Genomic DNA, 25,972 nt, shown 5'->3' with positions numbered 1-25,972 from the left:
TCAGAACGTTATGACGACGCAAAGACGCCATCGACATCATTCTTCAGCGGTCACTACTTTAGGCCATATGACGTGGCTTTGATTACTCAAGAATGATAGCTGTACGAGAAATTCATCCGGTTCAACGGCGTCGGTAACAACCGGCACCATTGTATCAGTATCGACCATGTACAGAGCGAAACGCGGCTCACAACGGCGATTTTGCTCCGTTTTTAGGTATTTGTGTTCCTTTTTTTACGAGCGCCGTGGTCAATACGAACGCAACCCAACTCGCCCAAGTCTCCACGTTTCGTCGCAGTGTGTTTCAACGGCAAAATATTGCGTTTTAGCGTTAGCCAATGAGAATTTTACCTCCGTGAACTCGAGCTCTATCACCATGCCGGTTGAGTAACTCTGCTTAAGAATCTGTCTCATCCCCCTGGCCGCTCTGCGGCGGTTATCTGCCTGTGCTGCCACCCATCAGCTGCGCTACACCTCTTGGTAACGAGCTGCAATTTTGGCTTCACTGTATTTCTGTTTTGAGCAGTGCTGAACAGCTGGTCAGAACGCCGCGGTTGGCGTGAAAACCTTCTAGCCTTAGAAGTTTTCCAAATTGGTATAGCCTAAGAGTCAGTAGAATTTGTAATTTAAAAGAGAGAATTTCTAGGCTGTACCTTTATGTTTAAAAGATCGATTAGGGAATATGTAAATAAAGCAAAGCGGGCAAGGTGGCATCCGACATTGCCCCGTTTCAAAGGGGACGCTCCTAATAACCATCCATCAATTCGTTCTCAGAATTTTGGCCCAATTAGACCGTAAGATTTTGATACGTAGATTCTAATGGGACTCCGGCAACTGGTAGGTTGAGTTGAGGTGAGGTGTTGAGTGCTACAGGTGGGGTTAGCCTGGCTTTATCTGCCGGCAATTGCTCCTTCGTAGGGTCACTTCTATGTTAATAATGTCCTAAAACCTGTCGGACCTACCCCGCTATGCGCACAGTCAATTATAATAGTACATATTCCATTCCCGCAGTCGCCATCAATGCACACATTCACTCCACACAGTCCACGTCACAGTCCACTCCAGAAGTCACCATCTATGCACATATTCAGTCACAGTAGAGCATAGGCCATTGCAGTGCCACAATCCATACACACATTCACTCGGCAACTGGTTGGATCATAGAGCTCTGAGGTTTACTCCAGCCAAGTGAGCCGAGGAATGGGCGCTCTCGAAACTGTCGCGCCATCTGTGATCGCGATATCGAAATGGGGAATGATGAGGGCGTCCTTTTTGGAAAGAGAGTAGTTTCACTAGAACAGTCTTCTCGTAACTCTTGGGCAGGTAATAGATTACTGTACAGCCATCACCGTGACTTCGCGCAAGAATACGAAATTTGAATTATATATTGATTTTTCATTCACCATCTCTACCACCCTTTAAGGGACGCCATCTAAAAGGCCTGAAGTCGTCACTGCCTCAGTCACATACGTGTACGGCTCCACCTCATTAGCGATATAACTACCCTGACGGCAGGCCTATAAAAAGTCATCACGTTGGCTACTTCTTATTAACATGCAACGCGTCCTTGAGGAGCTGGAACCAGACCGCAAAAATGAAGGTGTTTCTTCTTTCCCGGTTCTCGCGCCACACATATAACGACACGATCAGGGCTCGCCTACGTGGCTCTCTGAAGGTCGGCTTGGACACGGAGCAAATTTTGCCGATGAACTAATATTACCGGAACGAACCAAGTATGCGCCACGACCGTTACAGCCTCTCGCGATATGCAAGTCACACGTCCTCCAATGTGTCTCTGTAGTTAACGCCGCCTCTTGATACTCTGACCTTTGAGCTCGGGGGAGGAAACCGAGCGTATAGTGAGTGTGCGGATGGACGTAACGCTTCGTACGTGCCTCGCATTCGAGGCGATGCTGGTCGGCCACTTCGCGCATTGTCTCCGAGATTACCCGCGGTGGGACGGGTGATCTCGGAGGCCATGCTTAGCGATTCCTTTACGCAGTCCACGTCGTTAGCGTGGGCGGACGGCGCAAGCCTATATATATATATACGCTAACGGGCGAACAACGAACACCGCGCAGTACGTTATTTCGTAAGGACAACCCCGCCCTGGATCAGCCCGTTTCTAGATGAGCGGACCATTACCTTCCGTTCTTAATAATAGCAATGGTGATGTATGTGCTGCAGTGTGTATCAAGAATCAAGCTGATTAGGCCGAACAGAGTCGAAAGGTCTTTCCATGGCTTCACTCTCGATTGCATTCGTTAGCTTTGGCGTTATGGGACGTCCAAAGCTGCACAGGCATTCGCTCTTTAACAGAAATCCAATGCGAGTATAATCAAAATGAAATATTTCAGTGTTTGTTGCTGTTGTTGTTTATTCACGCATGTCACACACATACACTCATGGGTCGCTTAAGCACTTGTGTAGTTGTATGCTGCCCAGGCAGGCAGTCAGTGCGCATGCAGCGCGCATAACATGTTAACATATGTAGACATCAACCGCTGGCATCAACTCTTGACGCCAACTGAAGTCTACAAAGCAAAAACGAAATACAATACCGTATTCTCTCATGGTATTGGTTTACAACACATAAATGTAACCTTACTTTCGTGCTCTGGCATGTTCTTCCTTTCTTAGTTTTCTTTTTGTCTTTGTTTTCTTTACTTCTCTTCTTCCTTCCCTTTGTTCTCTTTTCCCTTCTCTCTATCTCTTTCTTCCTTCTATAATTTTTTTGCTTCCTTCTTTCATCTCTCTAGCATTTTTTTTTCCAAAGTTTTCAGCTCCTCGGTATTCTTATTTACGTCTTTCTTGTTCTCTTCTTTCCTTACAACCTGCCCTCCTTCTTTCCTTCCTTCTCTCCTTCTGTCTTTCTTTTACTCGCCTTCGATTAATAGCATGAAGAGAGAAGGAAGGCGTAGAAGACGTGCGGATTAAAAGAATGGCGAGGAACGCGTTTTCCGGGGCGCGCCAAGTTGGCAATTCGAGGCACGCTGGCCGCACTGCTTGGAGGAACTACGCGGTTTGCTTGCTAACACAAGCCTGCTTTCACTAGAGGATTCTCTATACGCGCTTCTAAGATGTTTATTCTTCTAATTCCCCGCCCCGGTGGCTGAGTGGTTACGGCGCTCGGCTGCTGGCCCGAAAGACGCGGGTTCGATCCCGGCCGCAGCGGTCAAATTTCGATGGAGGCGAAGTTCTAGAGGCCCGTGTACTGTGCGATGTCAGTGCACGGTAAAGAATCCCAGGTGGCCGAAATTCCCGGAGCCCTTCACTACGGCGTCCCCCATAGCCTGAGTCGCTTTGGGACGTTAAACTCCCCCTCAACCTATTCTTCTAATTCAGGCATAAGGATTTGTTTGAGAAAGATCAAAGGCGTGTTTCTTTTGAAATTTGACGTTCACTGACATCTGTCCCATTATTTCCCTAGGAACGGAGGTATGACTTTTGCGGCTATGCATAGCATTAAGGACATACATACCTGGAGGATGTGTGCGTGTGTACGCGTGTGTACACACACACACACACACACACACACACACACACACACACACACACACACACACACGCGCGCGCACACACACACACACACACACACACACACACACACACACACACACACACACACACACACACACACACACACACACACACACACACACACACACACACACACGGACATGGACACGGACACGGACACGGACACGGACACGGACACGGACACGGACACGCACAGACAGACAGACAGACAGACAGGCGCACGCGCACTCGCACATACACACATACACGCACGCACACGCACACGCACACGCGCACGCACACGCGCACGCACACGCATACGCATACGCGCGCGCACACGCACACATACGCGCGCACGCACGCACGCACGCACGCGCATAGAAACAGGCAGGCACAGACGCGCGCGCAAGCGCGCACACACACACAGGTTAATATTAGCAGTTCCTTTGGTAACAGAGTAGATTTCATGGCTATGAAGTACGACACAAGAGACGATTCATGTATGTGTGCGGGTGAGAGGGCAGGTGTGCATGTGCACTCACACAAACACGCGAGTCGTCTCGTGTATCGTATTGCATGGCCACGGAATCTACCCGGAGTGTTAGCAAGAGAACCGCTAAGACTAATTTGATTAAGAGATATACGGCGCCAGCTGCCTAATTGCGGAGCAAGCTGGCGTAAGGTGTGCAAAGGCAAAATAAAAGCCAGAAAAAATAATCGCGACGATCTACAATTCAGGGGTCTGAGCTCAAATACTTCTGGCAGACCTCTATAGCGATTAGCGCATAACGAACGCATGTCGCGACGGCAAGTGTGCAGCACGAGGAAAACGAGCCGGGAGGAAACATGCGGCACAAATATTACGAATTCAGGAAAAGATTAACTAATGGGGCAGTCTTGCCGAAGGAGGTCGCCGCAAACGTCGTTCTCCCCGTGGCAAGGCCGTGCCGCATGCCGCACCTGTTCCTCCTTGTCTTTCTTTCTTTCTTTCTTTCTTTCTTTCTTTCTTTCTTTCTTTCTTTCTTTCTTTCCTTCTTTCTTTCTTTCTTTCTTTCTTTCTTTTCATTTCTGCTTCTTTCGTTTATATTTGTTTTTCCTCTGGCATACACGCGTGGGTTCTTCGACAAAGCCTCAGGAATAAAGCCGGCTACATTGGAAACCAAGCAAGAAGCTCGCAAAAACCGTTTAAACCAAGTTGCTATTAAAAAAAATGAAAAGAAACAGCATCATTCCAAAATAAGCTGGATCAGCGCTCTAAACGGAAGGTGTGCGGCACAACCTCCCACTTCGAGAGTGTTTACACCGGCTGAAGTCGCTGAAGCAGTTGCGGCTAGGCGAGCGCTCTCAAGCGCGCGAAATCCTTGACCAGAGAGACCCCCACTATAGGTGACCTTAGACACTGAGAAAAAACAAAAAATAAGAAAAAAATGTGTGTTTCGTCACTTTCGTCTCGCCCGCGATTCCACGATCATTCGTTGACGGTATGAATTCCTCCATGCGGTCACTTACCGGAATTGCTCCATGTAGTCGCACTCGGGCACGAATAGACCCTGGCGTGTAACGGAGGAATGCGTAATAGCGTTGTTTTAGCGCAAAAGCACTATTGGCGTCCTAACCTGGAGAATTCCGGTGTGTGATGAAGCCTCTGAAGTTAGTCACGTGGTGCGCGAAATGGCGGGAAATAAACGAGGCTTTGAATGTTTGGCGGTGGCTATGCTGGTTTGGGTGGGGTCGGTAATGGCAATTGCGATGATAGAGGACTTTAGGTTGAAAGTCTTTATGGTAAAGTCGTTTAGGGTGAATGCCATCAAAGTAAATGCCTTCAGGGTAAAGGCCTTTCTGTGGAAAGCCTTTAGGGTAACGGTTTATTGTGAAAGCCTTTCCGGTTCACAGCCTTTAGGTCAAAGGCCTTTATGGTAAAGGCCACTTGGTCCAATGCCTTTAGATTAGATGGTTAGTGCAAGGATGTTTAGGACAATGGATGCTTTTGCATTCACAACACGTAAGAACCTTAAGTGCCCACCTTAACGCTTTTACTTTTTCTACCTGGAGAGATGCAAAAATTATATATAAGATGGGGGCGCTCGCCAAAACGTTCCGGGCTGTTACGTCCAATGTTATGCAACAGCTGCGAAAGGTGGGCGCGCCGCAAAGCGTCCCGTCGTGACTGGCACATGGTTCGTTTTTGTTGTCGTTGCTGTCTACCGCTCTCAGTACACAAGCAGGCGCGATGAAGCGATATACGACCGAAAAATCGCGCGCGATTTTCCGGCCTAGCCTCACTAAATTGCGGGCATTTGGGCCAGATTCACGCCGCGTTGATTCTCTGTCTCCTGCATATAAAGAGCGTGAGCTTTACCTGACCCTGTTCTTGCCCCCCCCCCCCCCCCCCCCTGAAACGCTCATTTCGTCGGCGAAATTGCAGCGGTGGAGATTGCCGCGGCGTCTGGTTTGACACGTAGCCCAGGGTGGAGTTAGTCGTGTGGCATCGTGTATACATTGCGGTGTGTTGGTGGATTTCGTCGAACTTTGGCCTCTCTGATACCGACGAGAGAAAGCCTTATCACTCATCCCCGGCTTCGTGGACCCGCCGTCAGTTAATATTCTTGGGTCAACATAGTGACCCAAGGTCCCGTGAGGTGTTTCAGTTTGCGATAACCTCTATACGCGTGGGCGATCTTAAGATCTCACGCTTCGCGGGATTGCATTGAGCAAACTCGGGTGCCATGGTCATGCGGACATTTCCCTTCTCGCGAATTATTGCTTTAGGTTCTAATTGTCCACTCGAAGCAACTTATATTCCGTCTTCGTGATTTGCCATCTTAGTAATTTAGCACAGCCATGTGCGCAAGCAATTTTCTATGACGAAAGGGAAGGTTTTCTTCATGTTGTCTGTTTTTTTTTTTTTTGCAACAGCTTGTTTCCGGTATGAATGCGTTCTTACACCATACCTGCCTAGCGTCCTACATGTAGGAACCCGCTTTTTTTTTCGCAGTAACTCTAAAAGTTTATTGCGTAAAAGCTTGCGCCAGCTAGCGTAGGTTAAAGAGGATCTAAACTTTTCCTGTGCAAGGTTGTGTTGTGCGTCCGTCAGTCTTTTTTTGGCGCCATTTTTTAAAATTCGACCCCATCGACTGAATTGTGATTCCGCAAGAAAAACCAGTCATTTTTGCGCATTGTTATAAGGAAACCACTGCGCCTGATGAGAAGCGTGATCTTAAAGTCGATGTTAAGTGTTTGAAGCCTCCCATTCATAACAGGTAGCGAAATCGGTTAGTATCCTATATTGTAGTACGGTTCAAAAGTTGGTGTTGAGAAAAATATTTCTACCAATAAAAGCACCATTCCGCATTGTGAAGCGAAATAAACATTTTATATCAAAAATATTTTTTTTCAAATTTCCGAAGTTTCGGCATATATATGTTAAAGGGACCCAGAAAGGGGGTCTCAATGTGCGATATGTCTGGGACGTTGAAAGACAACGGTTCATAATTATCCCCCAGCAAGAATTATTTTAATGCGTTTTGTGGAAGCTGAGTTATATGCAGACAAAATTTGAACTTCCGTGTCTTCGCACCTTTCCCTCTCCTCTCGCACGTCAATACTCTGGCACTCCTCCACCGGCCCCACTCACTCGGCCCCTCCCCTACCTCCGCCGGCTGCGGCGCGCGCGGAATGGCCTCGGCCGCTGTAGCGCGTGACGTCTGCAAGAATTTGGCGCTGTGAACCAATGATCACCCCCGGCTGTTGACGTCATTTGCAAGACGTGACGTCGTCTGCCAGGTTTTCGTGCGAAAGCCCGGCACCGCGCGTCGCCGCGAGGTGCGAAAGCGGGAATTTTCTAAAATGTATTGTAAATTTCCCGCTCGCTTTTGAGGTCTCGTACGCGTCATGGACGCTCGGTGGCCTGTACTCTACATAGTGCAAGCATTTTAAAGCCAAGCTCAAACACGCTTTTCTGTGGTCCTTTAAGATGGCTGTTTGCGCATTTAATTACCCTAATCTTGTAATTCAGCCGCCACGGTGGCTGAGTGGTTATGGCCCGAAAGACGCGGGCTCCATCCCGGCCGCTGCGGTAGAATTTCGATGGAGGCGAAATTCTAGAGGCCCGTGTACTGTGCGATGTCAGTGCACGTTAAAGAACCCCAGGTGGTCGAAATTTCAGGAGCCCTTCACTACGGCGTCCCTCACAGCCTGAGTCGCTTTGGGACGTTAAACTCCCATAAACCATAAACCATAATCTAGTAATTCACGTGCTGCAACAATTTATCTGTCAACACTGCGGGGTTACGCTACTTTTCTGGACCCGGGTGTCCAGAAAATGTTTGACAAATGTTTCGCAGTGGGCCTTAACACGAATCGTTTGTTGTTTATTCAATAAGTAATTCGTTACTATACTTAGGTTTTGCACTTTTTACTTAAAAAAATGAGCTAACAGCGCCGTGTTGCAGACTGTCTGACTCGCAAACAGCTTGCATACCACATCCTGGCGACTGCACCGGTTACGAAGCAAACCACAACCCACGATTGCTTCGGTTTAACCACAGCAATCCTAGACGCTGTGACGCCCTCTCTAATATATATGCGTAATACGTGATGGTTTTAATACGATGCATTATGAATCTACATCTTCACCTTCCCCTGCCCGCACATTTTGGCCCTTTCGTCTGTTGGTCTCACCATTATCACATGGGTGACCATCACGAACCCCGGTGTATTTAAATGCGTACCCTCTCTATAGGGCCACGTGTAGTGTATGCTGCAGCCACGTGTAGTGAAAATGTAGTGAACGCGTAGGCAGGAGGATGTAGATTATCAATGATATTAAGGTAAGTTTTGAATGAAAAGAAGATGAAGAGAAAAAAGTGGAAGTAGATAGTCCCGACAGGATACTGTGGAAACTCCCGTAAAAAATATGAAGGAGAGATTTCTGAGGTGCACATTATCTGAGAGCAATAAACGCATTCCTTCAGTAGTCGCGTCCATCGTTAGAGCAGGCATATCTAAAAAAAATTATATTTGACTCGTTTGTTAAGTTTTTAGCGCTCGGATTTTACTCTCAAGCGCTTTACCTGTACTGACGGTGCAGTTATGAATCAGGGCGTGTGGTGCCATTCTTCTCTTGTGTGATCCGTCTAGTTTGCGCTCTTTTTCAGTACGAATATTTCCCAACTAGCCCAAACTTCTGCTTTACTATAGTTAAAATAATGCATTAACCCTGCTTTCGCCAGGTATATGGTATTGCTGAAACAAACTAGACTACCTTAATTCCACCTCAAATTGTGCTCTTCAAAGAAAGTATAATACTATAAGGCTGCTGAAAAAGCGAACCTCTCGCCAGATAACGAGCACCTTTATGTTTTAGGAACATCAGGTGTGCGGTCTTGATGAACCTTTCTTGATTTTACCACTGAAATGTGAAAGAAACGGAATCAAATCCAACCTGCCGGAATCAAATCCCCGTGACAGAGAACCTAATACTAATAAGTCACTGTGGTGCGAGCGGAGGTGTAAAGAAACAGACCAAGGTGACTAGCTCGACATGGTTTACGCAAAAAGCGTACAGGCGCTAAAAGACGAAGGCAAGCACACTCAAGACAGGACTAGCTCTGACGTCATCCCGCGCAGCCCGATTCCTCTAATGCCCCCAGCCTGTGCTGTGCTTGGAAAGAGCGCACGCGAAAGAATGAAACTTGTTTCCGCACCGCTGCGCCATTGACTCCCTGCGTGAAACCGTCGCGCCACGCGGAGGACGCGCCGCTCATAGCGTGACGGGCTGTGACGCGATACCGCGACGTGCTTGTCAGACTGTCCTTTCACAATGTCACACCTACGCAGTGTGCCCGTTGCGGGTGAGCTTCGGTCCAAGGACGCTCAAATGTCACCGCGTGCTTCTGCGGAAAATCACGCTGGTTTAGTCGATGTGGAAAACACGATGAGGTCTATGCAGTAAAGGCGACATAGTGCACTCACTATGACTGCGCTAAAACAAGGGCTTCCTTGCTATTTCTACAGCTCGCGGGGCTTTCACTATTCCGGCGCCAGTGACGTAGTACACGTGTTGACCGATTTCTTTACCAATAGCAACGCTTATTACAAAGGCGTTCATGTATATACTCGATCTGTTATGTTGTGCATTGGGTAGCGCATGGCGTTTTTATTCATGCTCTTGAGCGCACCGCAAGCTTCAGTATCTGCTGGGCAACGGACAAGTCAGTTTGCTTAGACCACCACAGCGCGCCACTTTACTCATGTAAATCTAACCTAACCTAACCTAACCTAACCCAACCTGATCTAACCTAACCCAACCTGACTCAAGCCAACCTAACCTAACCTAACCTAACCCAACCTGATCTAACCTAACCCAACCTGACTCAAGCCAACCTAACCTAACCTAACCCAGCCCAAACCCAACCTGACCCAACCTAGCCTAACCCAACCCAACCTAACCTAGCCCAACACCCCTCCATGCGTCGCTGCAGGATGTTTAAAATCTTACTGAATTAGTTAATAAATAAAAAAACTGATTCGTTCGGCATGATGCCTCACGGCATATGTGAAGTGTGAACGTACGAATTAAAGTAGTATTCCTGGAAGAAGGTCAGGAAGGAGCGGTTGCGTAGGCCCTATAGGTACAAGGCTGCAAGCCAAAATGATGACCTATAGGTTAACTCCAGGGCACTTACAAATAGTCTTATTTTTTCGCTATGTTTTTGTTAGTTTGAATTTAGCCCGTAGTTGAATGACGCCGGTTCTAGCATTCACTCAAATCTGCCCGGTTTTATTAGGACCTAGTATGAAATATTCGAGCGCGCATCCTTCAAAAAACGTACACAGACATCGGGCATGCACTTCGCAGCGACCTTTTGTCCTGCGATGTATTTGGCTGATGATGATGGTGATGGCTGTCGTGATGAGTGGAAATTTCAGGTCCCGTGGAGGATAAGGGCCAGAGAGATAGCGTAGAAACTGAAACACGCAAAACCTTAAAACAAGCGAGATGTAGCTCCAGATGTGTCGACATGGTGGCTTAGAGTTTGGGTGGCTTCAAGTGCACTTTTTTTTTCCGCGTGGAAAACTAGCCGAATAAGGACATATCCTAGACTAGCACATGTGCAGCAATCTCGGGCAAAAATTTTGAAAATTCAAGAATTGTAAGAGACTGTAATGAAAAATTTGAAGGTAATAATTCATTCTTGTGATATGTATCAAAATCTTTGTTTTGAAATGTTTCCATCGACCGCATCGAAGAGTTAAGACTCCCATAGAAAACCAATGGAGTACGCTTTTGACGACGGCAAAAACGTTAATAGAAAAAAATACCGCACTTCCGTCGGGTGATCTGCCATATATTGATTGTTAATTGTAATGAAATCTTACATTGTATGAAAAAATTGCGTTCATGAAATGTTTCCTGCTCAAAAATGTCCTTGTCCAGGATTGCTGGGTATGTGAACCTCGTGAACCTGTTTTTTGTGTTCCCTTACTCTGTCCGTCGTCCGGTTTTTTGCGCTTCCAAGTTTACAACATGTATTAACGCTTGTAATGAACCACTGTTCTCTGTTTGCAGGTCAGAATGCGTTACACAAAAACACCCCAAAGTGTGATTTGTATCAAAAACACTGCAGATTTTCTTTCTTTCACTCACTGAGAGCCGTAGGCAGCGCCAATGCACAGTCGTTAGATTTTTTTAAGCGACCACAAGTTTGATCAATTTTTATGTGTCCTGAGATGTGCATTTCTTGCTAGTCGCAGCGTAAGAGAGATATGGTAGCCTGAAACCTAAATGACCTGAGCGGTTTAAATCATTGTTTCCGCTTTCACAGTTTTTGCCGGCTGTAATTAAAGAGCAGTGATAGAGCGCATCGAAAAAAATTGGCGGTGGTTTAGCTCGGGTTAAACCTGGAGGGATGCGATAGCTACAGCTGGCTGAGTGGTACTTGGTCACGTGACCAACCACGTGACGAACCACGTGATCAGCCACGGCGCCGCGCCGCCGGCAGCTGCTCCGGACCACGTGACCAACCACGGGCAGCGTGGCGGTGCAGCCACAGGGTGGCGGCGCCGCCACGCTGAAGGCTCGAAATGCTGATATAATGTATACGCTACAAAACCATTTAAAGGCGCTGCTGCAATATGGTCACACATCGTACCTGCCATGTGGCTGCTCACAGACGAACACCGAAGACAGTGCTACTGCCCGGGGATCACGGCGTCCTTTACAGCACAGCCCGTGCAGAACTTCGCATATCTGCGAGGCTGTATAACCCGCACTGCCTCACGTGGCCCAAGCCTGCTTTGATCACTTGGCCGCATATGGCACAATCTCATTAGCCGGAAAAGAATATTGGTACATTCACTTTTTCATGCCATGTTCATCTTGCGGGCATTGACTTGTCGAAAGTGCCACCTTCACATTGCTAATATTGCCATCTTCCCCTGCTGGCGGTATACATGCAGCGATTGGAGTTGTATCATGAACGTTCCGCGGAATTTACGGCGTAGCTAGCGTCTGTTGCCAGTGATGCATGTTAAAATGTTAATGACAGCCCGTACAATGTTTAACGTCAAGGTCTGCAGACCTGCGTTAGTCTATGGAAACAGGATTCAAGATGCTATGGAACAATGGGTTATCAGCTGAGATATTCGGAATTTTATTTTCTCAGCTGGTGGACACCATTACTTTTCTCGGCTTCTTACCGATAGGCGTCTGTACAAAAGGTCGTCGCATTGTTCGTACGTAATCAAGCTGTAGCTATGAACGGTAGCACAAAAACAAACTTTGCAAGCCCACAGCTTCCTATATATGTGGCAACCTGGTTAGTAACAACATATTGTTCTCACGCCTCCTTGCAGATATATGGCCAGCTGTAACCCCCGTGGCCAAGTAAGTGGCTGGTCTTCAGTCCGTGTCACGTGACAGAACCGGGGTTCTTCTAGCCACCCCGGTGACGTGCGATGTGAGAAGGCGGGTGCAGAGTGCTCCTCGGGTCGGCCCATGGCCAGCACCGAAAACCCTCTTATCCAGGACCACGCCGCCATGACCCTGGGCGGGGGAGCCGGCGGAAGGCAACCGCTGCAGCAGCAGCAACAGCACCTCCAGCAGCCCCAGCAGCAGCATGTCAGGCCGGCCTCGTTGGGCCTCACGGCGCTCATGTCTTCCTGCCAGCTCAACAACGAGCTGGAGGTCAAGGCGCTGCTCCAGAGGAAGGTAGGCCTGTGCCCTATTTCAGAATTTGATGGCACTGAAAATTAATTTACGGCTGGCGTTATCAAAATAGCATTCTCAGAACACTTCATTCATTGGATGAGGTCGGTGGTCGACCGGCGCCTTGACTACAGTATGTAAGGCTATCACGACGGCCGAAGTTACAAGCGCAAGTACGTCACTAGTCATTCTCTGCGAGATGCCTCAAGTTTTCGCGCCTGGTTTGCTGTGGATGGATGCAGGGTTCTCTTGGGTGCGCAAAAACAGACATGCTATGCTTTATTTACTGTGGCAGACTTAGGCCGTTTATTCATAGGCTTGCTGACCACCTGGCACTGGCTAGCTGCGTTGGCGAAGTACTGGAAATTATGGTACTTGCACGCATTGTGTGATACCTGGAGCGCTACCGTATATATCCGGCTATAATGTCCGGGTTTCAACGTGGACGCTCTTCAACCGACAACGTGGTCGACATGGTATCATCCGTCCAGAGCCAAAAACATTTGAAGTGCTTGACCGCGGCACTGTTCCTTGATATAAACGGCGCATGTAGCACCTGTATTTCGGTTCTTGGTCTTATCTAGCTTAAAACAGCTATGTTTTTAATTATAGTGGCTTCTGTGTGATTAGAACGCTGTACTATGTCGATGCAGTCCAGCTTCTATTTGTCCTCATTATTTGTCCTTTAAAGTGTTTGGTACATAAGTATATCTTGTTTCTTGTGTTCGCCGGGCATTTTTTTTCCCCGAGTTCAGCTGACTCCGTGGGCCAGCTTCGGTAACCGAGGCCCCGTGGTAGAATAGAGTCGTACACTCCATGCACTCTCCCGAACAGCGCTTTCCCGACTGCCGCTTTTGCGATCATGCCACGCCCTCCAAGCTACCCCACACTGAGTGCATACCGTATTCCGCTCGCAGCGTAACGTTTTTCACTTATTCCTTCTATCGCTCTACCCCCGTCATCAGCGGGGTGTCGCAATCAAGGCGGTGCCACAAGGATCGAGCATACATAGGGAGAGAGGTACATGGGCCTCGAGAAAAGGTCTACATGTATTTCTTTTCATTCTCATCTTTCTTCCTTCTGTTTTTCCCCGCTCTCTTCATGAACGCCCTTCGCCTGTAATGGGCGAGCTTCGCCGCCGCGCGCAGCGTGCGTAATGAGATTGTCTCGTATGTGACACCAGCCACGTGTGTTTCCGGCGTGCCGGTTGCGACATTTTCGATCTCGTGGCCGGCAGAGTCGACCGATCGAACGCCTTGTCTTGTGGTCGGATGCCCTTTCGCTCTCGCCGATATAGGCTACATATGCTACGACCGACACATCTTCCGAGATATTAATAATAATAATAATAATTGGTTTTTGGGGAAAGGAAATGGCGCAGTATCTGTCTCATATATCGTTGGACACCTGAACCGCGCCGTAAGGGAAGGGATAAAGGAGGGAGTGAAAGAAGATGCACGTTTTTGTGCACCTGTGATGGCATGTAACACGTTAAATTGATTCCGCAATGTGAACGATATGAATGCACGCGGTATACATGCGTCTTATCTGTCGCAAGCTTTCCAATTGACCACAAACACCTGTGCTCATGTGACCAGAAACGCGCGTACCCCTGTTCGCTCCAAATGAGTTTTTAATTAATGCCACTATACATTTTGTTACTGCATATCAAATTTACTAGAGTGGGTATTTAGGCGTGAAAACATTGCACTTTCACACTACATGCAACGCAAGAGAGTTACGAAACCATTGTGTCAGCGTTCCGACCACGACCTTTCTTTTCCTTTCTTCCTTCACTTCCTCCCTTATCCCTTCCCTTACGGCGCGGTTCAGGTGTCCAACGATATATGAGACAGATACTGCGCCATTTCCTTTTCCCTAAAACCAAATATTATTATTATTATTCCGACCACCGGAGCACTTATGTGCGAACTATAGCGGCAGGGCTGTGTCCTCAAGCCTGCTAGACTATGTGTTGGTTCGAGCTGTGACACTCAGTAGTAATTACCTAATTCTACTGACACAGTTCATACGTTGTATCAAAGTATGTAGTAATGAGCAATGTATAAACTAGTGAAATAAAATATCCAATTAACAATTAAAAAGTATTAATTACGGTTATAAATAACTTATAACTACCACTGTTAAGTACGAGGTCATTGGTTTGACTCCTATAGCCGCAGCGGACATTCAGCAACATTGCAGAATCGTAAAGACGCTTTTGCGAACTCAGTTCTTAGTGCGTGGTAAACTGCCTGAGATGGGCATTTGCAACGCAATACATGCGCAAAAAGAAAAAAAAACAACGTAAACTGTATTGACTGCATAATTGTGTTCATCATCGCTTCTATCGCTCACGCCTCAAAAGCAGTTCAGTTTTCGTAATGTTAATTCAAGCTCGCGCTGATTGGAATAGTAAAAATGCTTAACGAAACCTTTGATCGTCTGGTACAATTCGACATGAATGGAAACTCGCTATCTCATCAAAATTAGCCGTAAATTTTGTCTCCGCGAGACTAACGGAGTTCGTATTCGACGCACGTAAGTGTGCTGAACGAGATAATGACATGTAATGGACCGTTTGTCTTCCGTTACCAATGAGTATGTCTACAAAATGGGCGTATTCGGTTTTGAAACTGCAACATAAACGGCCTGGGCGTCGTCGGAAAGAAGGTAGCTTGCACAATGATGACTTATGCTGCCCAGATTCGTTCATTTGCTTTTGAGAAGCAAATGGCCGACTCGAAAAACGAGAAAGCGCGCGACGTCACGTGCCCCGCGTACGCGCCCGATCGAGGGGGGGGGGGGGGGGCGGAGGTGTATCGATCAGATTAGGGAAAATATTCACTATTCAACGGCCTCCGCTGGTATGCGTTAATTAATATTCAAAGCGACGGGGTTCATAATGGGCTGCGCATCGCTGTAAACAAATTGGCTACTTGTGAATTTTAGAGGGGTACTCCAAGCAACATACTGTACGCGAACGCATACGCACGCACGAACGCGCGCGCATGCGCAGAAGCACTTTAATTAACTGATGCTGTAACAGGGAGTATAATACCAGGTTTTTATTATGCTATATGCAAGGGTGGTTGAAGAAGACGTAATCTTTGCTCTTAAATGTATTTAAACCTTGCTCATTTTTTTGAAAGGCAGCAAGCGAGTGCATTCAGTGCTGTGCACGTGGTACATGCTAGGACAATTGAATGCTCTTAAATTCCAAATTATTTTGATTAAAGAAAAGTAACAATACCGCGTATACCTTGCACTAATGCAATAATTATGCTGAGAGTGAAACCTTTTCTTTTAATACGCGGTTTATCGAAGTTGTATTCCCCGCAGCCGTATCAGTGAATGACGTATTTTAACACGTTCAAATTTCTTGGACAAAAATTTTGAATGCTGCAATATTGTAAGATACTGTTATTTAAATATTGAAGGTAATGGTGTTTTCTTCCGGTGCGTAGCAATATTTTTTTTCTTCGTTTTTCCATTGCTCGCATCATGTATTTAAGACTACCATAGAAACCCAATGGAGAACGTTATGAGCAAAAAAAAAATGGTCGATTGCGAGGGGAAATATGCCGGTACATTGATTTTTACAGTGAAAACTAACAATATATGATAACATTTCGTTCAAAGACTCTTCCCCGTTGAAAAATGCTTTCGATCAGATTTGCTGGGTATGCGCAATTTTTCACGCACATACGAAGTGCTGGTGAAGAAGACTGGTTGGAAAACCCAAGGAAGTCCAGAGGAATAGAATAATTATTAAAAAAAGTGCTTCAAAGTGACTCAAAGAGCAGCAAAAATTGAACCATAAATTGCAGGCGCAATTTCAAAAGTGCTTCTAATGCTGGTAGTCCGATCTCAAGGTCATGTCTAGCTTATTTGTTACCACATATTGACCATTCATTCACGGTGACAGTATACGTCAAACTGCTGCCCGCTTCGGAAGGTGACCTTCCCTGTTCCGAATGTGGAGGGTTTATGAATGTGTCGCCCCTTATTCGACAACTATATATTTCTTGCCACATGAGCGAGGAAGAAAATCTTTCTTCCACCCAATTCTAACCATGTCTACAGGAAAAAAAAAGGAGGTTTATTCCTTAGAAACACAGAAATCAAGGCTTAAAAAGGAAGATCTTTGGAGGTAAAACCCCACATCATGTGAGAAGCTATATGCCAGCTGAACGGACCAGCATTCCTAGAAAATGTAATAGCTAAGCCTAACTTACATTTCAGAACACTGGGAAAAAAGCATCAACCACATTTAGTTATGTATGTGTCTATTTTACCGTAGCAGGACCACAGGACATGCATGCAGACGTCCCTCCGGTAAGAGAGCAGCGTATGATGTGTCCCGTCATAACTGACCCTCTCTTTCCCTCTTTCCCTCTTTCGACGCGAGCTCGTCGTGATCAGACGTCGTCTCCCGTGCCGGGCGTGGAACAAGCTGGTCACCTATCACCCCTATTGCGCACTGGGCGCTGGCTGACAGCGGCTTTCATTGAAAATGCCGGACGCTAGCTGATGAGCGGACCGTTTATGAGTAGTAGCCCACCGCTGAGCGAGCGCGCTAATGACGCTGGCTGGAACGTGCGCCCCGGAAGTTATAAACGCATGGGTAACTGGAGTGAGGCGGACGCCTTCGCGGGCGTAATAAATTAAAAGGGTCCCCCGCGACGATTAGCATAAGCTTTCCTCCTCCTACCCCTCCCGCTAACTCTCCCTCCTGCCCCCTACGGCTGGAACCCCATCCCTTCACCCTCAGCTCTTGTCGACAGCCTCGCATTGTGATATTTCGGGCAATAGGCGAACGTTCGTGAGAAAGAGAAAACGAAGCCAGCGGCTTGGTCCTTGTCGCCGACGGCCAGACATTTGCGGAGTGGCTCGCCTGTCTAGCACTTTCCGCGTCTTCTAATCCGCGAAGAGTTCCTGGAGGAGTTACTATGGAACTAATGTACTACCGGGATTAACTAATTATCGCCATCAAAACCTGGAAACCGCAGATCGACTTGTCTCGCATCGTCTCCAAAGCTGAAAAGGCCAGATGCGAAACTTCAACGAAGATTGCTGCGGCGAAGATTGTTTCGGCGTGCGCCCCGGTGAAGAACTGAATTCCTGCTGGTCTGACAGTGATGTGTGTGCTGTGGGTCTAGCTAATTTTTCTTGAGTGTGGCCAGAATGATGATTCCTTTTCCCGCGAAAAGTAGGTCGATCATGACAACAAGAATCTTCCCTTTCTGCAAGGTGGCGTAGGCCTCACTGGATTTTGGCCAGATGTACCAGATGGAGACAGATGTGCGGTGCCCTGTCCCTACGAGGAGTGGCAAGTAAGCTGAGGTTAAGGTGCGGTCCGCTTCGCACAGTGTTTCGTGACCTTCTGTGCAGTGCATGAACCGACGGATCTTTCAACACAGAAGTGCTATGGTGGAGATGGCCATCAACAACCAAGACAAGCAGTTGAAGATCTCTCACGAGTGTTCACAGCTTCGCGAATCACACTAAGTCACATGTGGTCCTGAACAAACAGATTCTCAGTGAGGACATGCACTTTACAAACCCTCAAAGATGAAGTGTGCATGGCTGTGAGTTGAGAGTTATCAGCTGGTACTGAGAAGACGTCGTTCGTTTCGTCTAATCACCGAACATGTCGCCGAACTCTGGAAGTTCCGGATTTCAGGCGCTCTACTTCAGTCTTCCCGAGAACCTTTCGCTCACAAAGTGGGACGGACTTCCCAGAAAGAAAAGTGTAAGTTGAGTACTTCCAATTCCTCTGCACGGACTTGCCTTGCCTCAAAGATTGTGTCGAGGGTGACCACCTTGGAATAGTACGCAGGTAGTTCAGGTATTTCAGTAAGCGAGTAATCTCGACATCCACAGCGCGAACAGTTGTAGAACATGTGCTTCGCACACCCTTTATTCGATTACACTCTTGCACCCGCTTCCGGTTCATGGTTTTGCAGATGATTTCTCCGTACCATAGAAATGGCTTAACATTCATTTCGACTGTAGCTTCTTCGCTGTGTTACTAGACCGCGAACACTTAATATCAGAAAAGTGCAGTGAGGGGTGTGCCTACAAACAGCTTAAAATGCACGAAAGGCTGATTAAGACTATTTCCACGGGCTCCTATATGCACCCTAAACATGGACTAACACACAGTTTCCTTCTCCGGCAAAATAATCATGAACACACCATAGCACGTGAAAAATCGGAAATAAACTCCCACGCGCATTTTTTCTAACAATTTCCGGCACTTGCAAATGGCTAGTCTGCCGCTGTCGGCAATTAAGTTCGGTAATGTGAGTCGTGTATCGAGCGTGAATTTTTCTTGAGGAAAGCAAATGTGAAAGCTACCCTGTGAAAGCAAGGCTTGAGGTTCAAATAAAGCATCAGCATGTCCAACATTCTAACTAATTCTGCTGCTACTAGCTTTCTAGAAGCTCTATGATGTCTTCCAGGATTTCAGTGCATTCACAATATCTGTATTGAAGCGCCGACGTACTCTAACATAAAAACTGCAGCGATTAAAATTTCGGGCAATATTTTCCTGATATTAGAAAAAAAGAAAATGAAAAACAACCCACGGTGGCGCTAATAGGAAGAAACATGAGCTTCATTGTTCGCTCTGTGCAGGTTTTTAGTGTTCTATTCATCGCACCGCGCAGCTCTTCCTAGTGACTTCCTAGAAATTCACTTAAAAAATGTAAGCTTCACTTTCTGAAGTTCTTGACATATCCTCAGTCGCTTAACTTGCGTGCCTCATAAGCGATGGAGGGCGTAATCTTAGGTCCGTAGGTAGTCCATCTTCAACCACGGCGCAAGACTGGACAAGCCAATGGAAACAAGTACACCGGATGAAAAAGCGCTCGTTTGAGTCATGCGGCTTCGTTTTTTTTCTGTGCCCGTAACGTCGTGCGCCGTGTTCAAAGATTAACCCCAAAGTGGTGGTCACGTTGACTTTTTCTCAGATCGCTCTTGTCAGATCGCTTTGCTGTCTGTTCTGGATATCGAAACGTACTTCACGGTCCAGTGAGGTGGAGTAGATGCAAACACAATGATACATCTACCCTTCCAGCCGGTACTCAGTAAACACAGCCCTGGACTAGCCCGTGTGTTGCACATAGTACTGGGTGCGACTATCGTGTCTTTGTCTTTGAAAAAGTCATGAATATGATAGAGTTATGTCTCCCAATTTGTTTTGCAGCGTTATCACAATACTTCTCTCGTGCTCACCTAGCGATCTGTTCTAACACTCGCGTACCCAAGCAGCACAGGTAATTGGCCGAACATTGTAGCCGTATTGGCAAAGGCCGGCCCTACAAAGGACCAGGATGGGACCATCCTGTTGCAATATTGGGCCGATTACCTGTGCTGCTTGGGTAAACTTGCATCCTGCGTTGCAGCCCTCGCTGACTGCTGCCCGGGACCGTTCGGGCAAGACGGCGCTGCACTACTGCGCCGAGAACCTGACGGTGGGCTGCGCCGAGCTGCTGCTGCTGTACGAGCCGGGCCTGACGTCGGTGCAGGACGAGGAGGGCTACACCACGCTGCACTTCGCCGTCATCTCGGGCAACCGCACCATGGTCCGCTTCCTGGTCGAGCGAGGCGCCGACGTCAACTGCGTGGACAACGAGAAGCACTCCTGCGTCCACTGGGCCACCGGTGAGGGGAGAGGGCATAGTTGCTGTGGTCCCCTACCACTCGGGCGAGGCGGTTAACAGTTTTATTCGGTCTCGTGAGACTTATCCTAGCTGAGCTTCGTACAATCCTATCCTAGCTGAGCTTCGTTCCTGCTTCTCCTCATCTAGTTGACGCTGCTTGACTCGGCTATGGAAGCATTAGCTTCTACTTCCTGCCTTTCGCGTCCTTTTGAAGACACTTGGCGTGGTTGAACTCATCATCATAATCAGCCAGAATACGCCCACTGTAGCGCAAAGACCTTTCCATATCTCTGCAATTAACGCGGCCCTTGAAATCACTTGATATTTAAATCAACAGTAGAAGGGCTGACAGCCCTTACAAAAGCTTATTTAGACAGTCTGTAGACAGTCCATAGACTTCTATCTATAAAGTCTATAGACTCTCTATAGATAAATTTTAGACAACAGTCCATAGGCAATAAAAATCCTATAGACAGTCTATATACAATCTATAGATTTATGGCCATGCACCTTTAGTAAACTTTCGTTTATAGACAGTCTATAGACTATGAATAGACAAAAAGAAAAATCTATAGGAAGGCAATAGAGTCTATAAGAGGTCTATAGACTGCCTATAGACGATTTTTGTAGGGGAGGAGTCAGCAAATTTGTGTACAAGAAAGGCATGAAGGCAGGTGTCAGCCATCACGTCGAGGGTAGAGGGAATGAAAGCAGCTTAACTGCAGGTGCATCATCTCTTCTGCTCGCAGAAAGCCATGCCACCGTTCTGCATAGCGGAACATCAGTGGAGTTGTGTGCGTGTCCTCTCTGCGTCCTCGTGTGATTGCGCTGTGATTCCATGTTGTCTGAAGAAACCAGCTAGCCTAGCAACGTATACCCTGCTGCATAGCAGTTTGATCGCAGTACTCTCTGGCTTCAATGATTTATAACTTAGTAGACGCAACGCTTGCCCTGTGTACATGTGTGGTTTCTCTGACTGCCTTTGTGACGCTGGTTAAGTTTGGAGCATGTTTCGCCGTTTAACGGAGGTTGGAGTTGTTCTCGGTCAACTAATTTGCAAAGATATCTTTGCTTAGATACGTTTGTAAGCCATAAATTTTGCTTTATATGGCGTTCTCGCCATTGAATTCTAACTGCAAATATCGACTGTGAGTTAAGGTTCGGTGCTCCTTGGCATTTGCAGAAAGAATTCCTCAAAAAGGACTTCGCCGGAGGCTTTGACTTTTTTCACTGTGTTAGAAACGGAACGAACACTTCGTTGAACGTATTGTGGAACAAAGGTTTAGGACACAGCTCGCTAAAGCTGATCTACTCTGCGTCCGGCGTGTGCGCAGTGTGTGGCGAGCTGGAGTGCATGGACATCCTGGTGTCGGCGGGAGCCAACCCTTCGACGGCGGACATCCACGGGGCGTACCCAATACACTACGCGGCCCAGATGTGCGGTCCCAACAGCGAGATGGGCAACGACGTGCGCGTCGGCCTGGCCGCGCTGCGTAGGCTCATCGAACTGGGCGTGGACGTCAGCGTCAGGGACCAGGACGGAAGGCCGCCACTCCTCTGGGCCGCCAGCGTCGGTGAGCGGCTGCCGACAGACAGCATGCATGCTCCACGCAGTCTGGGCTGCTTTTATCATAAGCTGCGTGCATTGCCTATTGAACTGACACTCATACATGACATTCCAGCTTGTTCTTATATGCAATACTATTTGCTAGAATAAAGCAATGGCCAGGAGAGAATTTGGTTCGAGAAGCTGTACTCTGTCTTGACGGGTTTTCAATACAGGTAATGCTGGAGGTGGAAGTACTACTACGCGAACGAATTCAGAAGCGAATACGCCGCCGCCTTTTTTCATTACTGCGCAGCACGACGTCAATGTTGCAGCCTGTCTATGAATACATGCACTTGCGATGGTTTGTGTAAAAGTGTGAATGATTCTAGGTGCTCAGTTGACCGAGCGTTATACAAACGAAGGACACTGTTGGTTTTATAGGCGGTGTACCAGTTTCATATCAGCCTAATAGTATATGTATTTACTAGAAAAAAAAGCATGAAAATGTCGGATGAGGCACATGGCCCAATTGCCGCTGTTGACATCGCTGAAAAAGTAAGAAATTGTTGGTTTTTAATTCAGCACGCGAATAAATGTCGTTATTAAAATTCGTTATTAAGGCCAAACATAGTGTTGATCCAAGACGAAGATCCTTCGAATAATTCCTTTAAAAACCATGCACATGTGAAAATCTGTCCAGACTGAGTTGATCATGCTTCTAATTTATCCTCCAGGGCGAGTCAGCGCTTACATGTGTTCTTTTTTTTCTGTCTGTCCTCCGTACGGCTGCGGTTTTTACCCAAAATGATCTTAATTTATTCCTAAATGAACCTAAAACCCGGCGCCGGCGCCAAAGCTGATACTTAAAGGGCTGTAGGAAACAAATTATGAGGCTCATTACGGGTTTATTATTGAAATAATGTCATTGTTACTATACTACTTTCACACGGCCCATAATGTCTCGGTAGCTGCGTTTCATTTGATATGAAGATTGGCGTTGCTGTAGGCTATGTGGTTCTGCTCGCTTATTGAGTAGGGTACAGGACGTCTGTATAGTGACTGAAACATCGAGTTATAATACCCGAAACAAAATTTATAAGAAATGGACTAGTTTTAGATAATCATGAGTGCTCCATAAATTTACCGACATAAATCAATGCTCTCATTGACTGCGTAAGGAGAGAGTCAATCCAGCATTTCGCGTAATTAGGGGGCGGCTAAGTCACAATTTTACCTGCACCGGATGTTCGCAGAGTTGACAAGGGCTGCTGCTAAGGTCGATCATTCTCACTCAGAGACGATAGCTGTTTGAAACTAAAAAGAACATCATTACGGTAGTTCTCTTGAATTTGTTATCACCGTTTGGCAGTGAACCCGCCGCGGTGGTTCAGTGGTTAGGGCGCTCCGCTACTGATCCGGAGTTCCCGGGTTCGAACCCGACCGCTGCGGCTGAGTTTTTATGGAGGAAATACGCTAAGGCGCGAGTGTGCTGTACGATGGCAGTGCACGTTAAAGATCCCCAGGTCGTCGAAATTATTCCGGAGCCCTCCACTACGGCTCCTCTTTCTTCCTTCCTTCTCTCAGCCCCTCTTTTTTCCCTTCCCTTACGGCGCGGTTCAGGTGTGCAACGATATATGAGACAGATACTGCGCCATTTCCTTTCTCGAAAAACCAATTATTATTATTATTATTTGGCAGTGATAACAAATTCACTGTACGATGCAATGTTGCGCACTTCTGTACGACTGCTCGTGGCAGTTGTGACCGCGGAGGATGCAGTTGAATTTGATAAAGTAAGACGCCATCAGAGGCAGTCCATTCCTGACATCCACTTGGAAAATATCGAATTGTTTCCTGTAGTTCACGTGTACTGATTGCAAATGCAGAGACGCGCCCAAGCAAGACGTACTGCCCGTCAGGAAGCAGCGATGCTATCTTGGCTCTAGTCAAAGCCGGAGCCGACGTTGGGGCCACCGACAAGGACGGCCTCACAGGTCAGTGACCCTATCAGGCTTACTACATCTGGATTTTACTTGGCCTTTTGAGCTAACCCTTTGATACACCTTGTGATACACCTTGATACACGAAAACCTTACATTTCGATTTAACAACGCCGGGAGTTAAGTATTGTGGCCTGTACTTTTTTGGAGGCCTTCTAACGATGTTTTTCTCCAACTCTTGCTTCGTGCCAGCAGTAACGTTAACTAAGATCTTCGCTAACCTTATAGGGGTCTGATGTGTGTCAGCAATTTTATCGTACTAGCGATCTACTCTTATTTCAGTTGAGTCGTTTCGGAGCATCCAGCAAAATGAGTGATAACTCAAATATTTTAGTTTAACAGATATAAATGAGCTACAAGAACTCATGCACAGAAATGCGGACAGTCAAGTCGGAATCGGACAGTTGCTGTCACTGCACGTCAGCGCTGGCAGCAACACCTTGAATGCGCTATTCGTGAACACTGCATCTCCCCCCCCCCCCCGCCCAAATCAACATGCAGGTTAAGTTACATATAGGCTAGGCATTCCTCTGTTAGTCGCACGATGTACTAGTGTTATTTAACGCATGCTAGAAACCCTAATCAGGTCAATTTCACTGCATAAAATACGCGGTATAGCCGTTGTTGTCCGTTCCTCTGGCATGTGTGGTGAGGGGGAGCAGGATGACCGGAGTTGAGATTTTTTTCTGCTCTGTGAGCAAAAAACTGACGTCGTTTTGGGATTTTTATGAGGCACTCTACAAGTTTCACGTCTAAGCCTTTCCTAATAACCTCCAGATGCCAATTTCACCTTTAATTACGCAATTAAAAAAGCGATAAAAACCATTCGGACATGCCCCGGCCCTCTTCCAGCAATACTACTCATGTTCAGCTCTTCCGAAATGTGCACAACTCAAGTTAGCTCGATTGAGTGAGTCAGCAACGACGTGCAGCGCTGCACTGCGCCGCGAGCCGGGGCCACGTGGACTGCCTGGAGACGCTGGTGTCCCTGTGCGGGGCCGACGTGGACGCGGTGGACAGCAACGGCTGCTCGGCACTCTTCTACGCTGTCACACTGGGCCACGCCGACTGCACCCAGCTGCTGCTCAAGTACGGCGCCGCGCCCAACCGACAGGACCACAAGGGAAGGACGTACGTTGCTCCCACATACATATGTACGCGGGCTCACATGAGAGTCGTCACTCTCCACCCTTCTACGAGATCTCCAAGGGCGACAGTCATCAGCAGGATTCACACCTTACTTAACCGCCAAGCAAGTGTGCGCGGGCTCACATGAGAGTCGTCACTGTCCACCCTTCTACGAGATCTCCAAGAGCGACAGTCATCAGCAGGATTCACAGCTTACTTAACCGCCAAGCAAGAGCATAGCAGACCATGAGATGTTGTTCTATTAACGCGTAAAGGGGACCAAAGTCACAGCTGCAGCGGTCGTCGGTGCTACTGCGGTCGGTCACATCAATTCGTTTATATTCAGGGTGGTACAAACAAAAACTCTGAATGGTCCCCTGGACTAAAAGTTGCACTAGGCAACTTGACGACGGCCCAGGGGCCACCTTGCAAGACAGCACTCGACGCAGATTATCAGCGAAAGAAAGAAAACTGCACTGATCAAAGGTCACATTGAAAATATATGGGCTATAAAGCAGGTCTCAAAGCGCATATATATACGAAACAAAAAGTGAGACAAAAAGAAGAAAATCATGAGATGATATGGAAGCACGCGGTCAAAGGACAATTAGTCAGTTTAAAACCAAGGCAAGATACATCAAATCAGGGTGACACGTAAGGGTTCAGTTGAGGTTACAGAAATATTTTTTTACATTCTTTCTTAAATGGAAAAAATTCCTTTGCATATTTGTTTAGAAGTGATAGAACATTATGCTTTAATGCTAATGTTTCATAATGCTAAACCATAAAAGACTAGTACTGTTTAACGCACTTTGATGGCTGTTTTTGAGAGGAGCTCTAGTACCAAAGAAGATTGTTAACGGGGTCATACCGTACCGTCCGCGTCTCGCAGCATTTA

The 25,972-nt window shown here is 47.2% G+C and overlaps 1 protein-coding gene across 1 annotated transcript in view; it reads left to right on the top strand.

Annotated features, from left to right (window-relative positions):
* Positions 1 to 12,449: 12,449 nt before the first annotated feature.
* The window catches only part of LOC144133069 (uncharacterized), a 35,471-nt gene continuing 21,948 nt past the window's right edge, over positions 12,450 to 25,972 (top strand). The window contains exons 1-5 of the mRNA XM_077665900.1: positions 12,450 to 12,730; positions 20,140 to 20,398; positions 21,732 to 21,971; positions 23,833 to 23,940; positions 24,879 to 25,077. Coding sequence (XP_077522026.1) covers positions 12,518 to 12,730; positions 20,140 to 20,398; positions 21,732 to 21,971; positions 23,833 to 23,940; positions 24,879 to 25,077 — 1,019 coding nt within the window. The 5' untranslated portion in view covers positions 12,450 to 12,517. The remainder of the gene's footprint in view (positions 12,731 to 20,139; positions 20,399 to 21,731; positions 21,972 to 23,832; positions 23,941 to 24,878; positions 25,078 to 25,972) is intronic.

Source organism: Amblyomma americanum, chromosome 5 (genome assembly GCF_052857255.1).
Source record: "Amblyomma americanum isolate KBUSLIRL-KWMA chromosome 5, ASM5285725v1, whole genome shotgun sequence".
NCBI classification, from domain to species: Eukaryota; Metazoa; Arthropoda; class Arachnida; order Ixodida; family Ixodidae; genus Amblyomma; species Amblyomma americanum.
The sequence above is the reverse complement of the archived record's forward strand: the minus strand, read 5'-3'. Positions and strand labels throughout refer to the sequence as shown.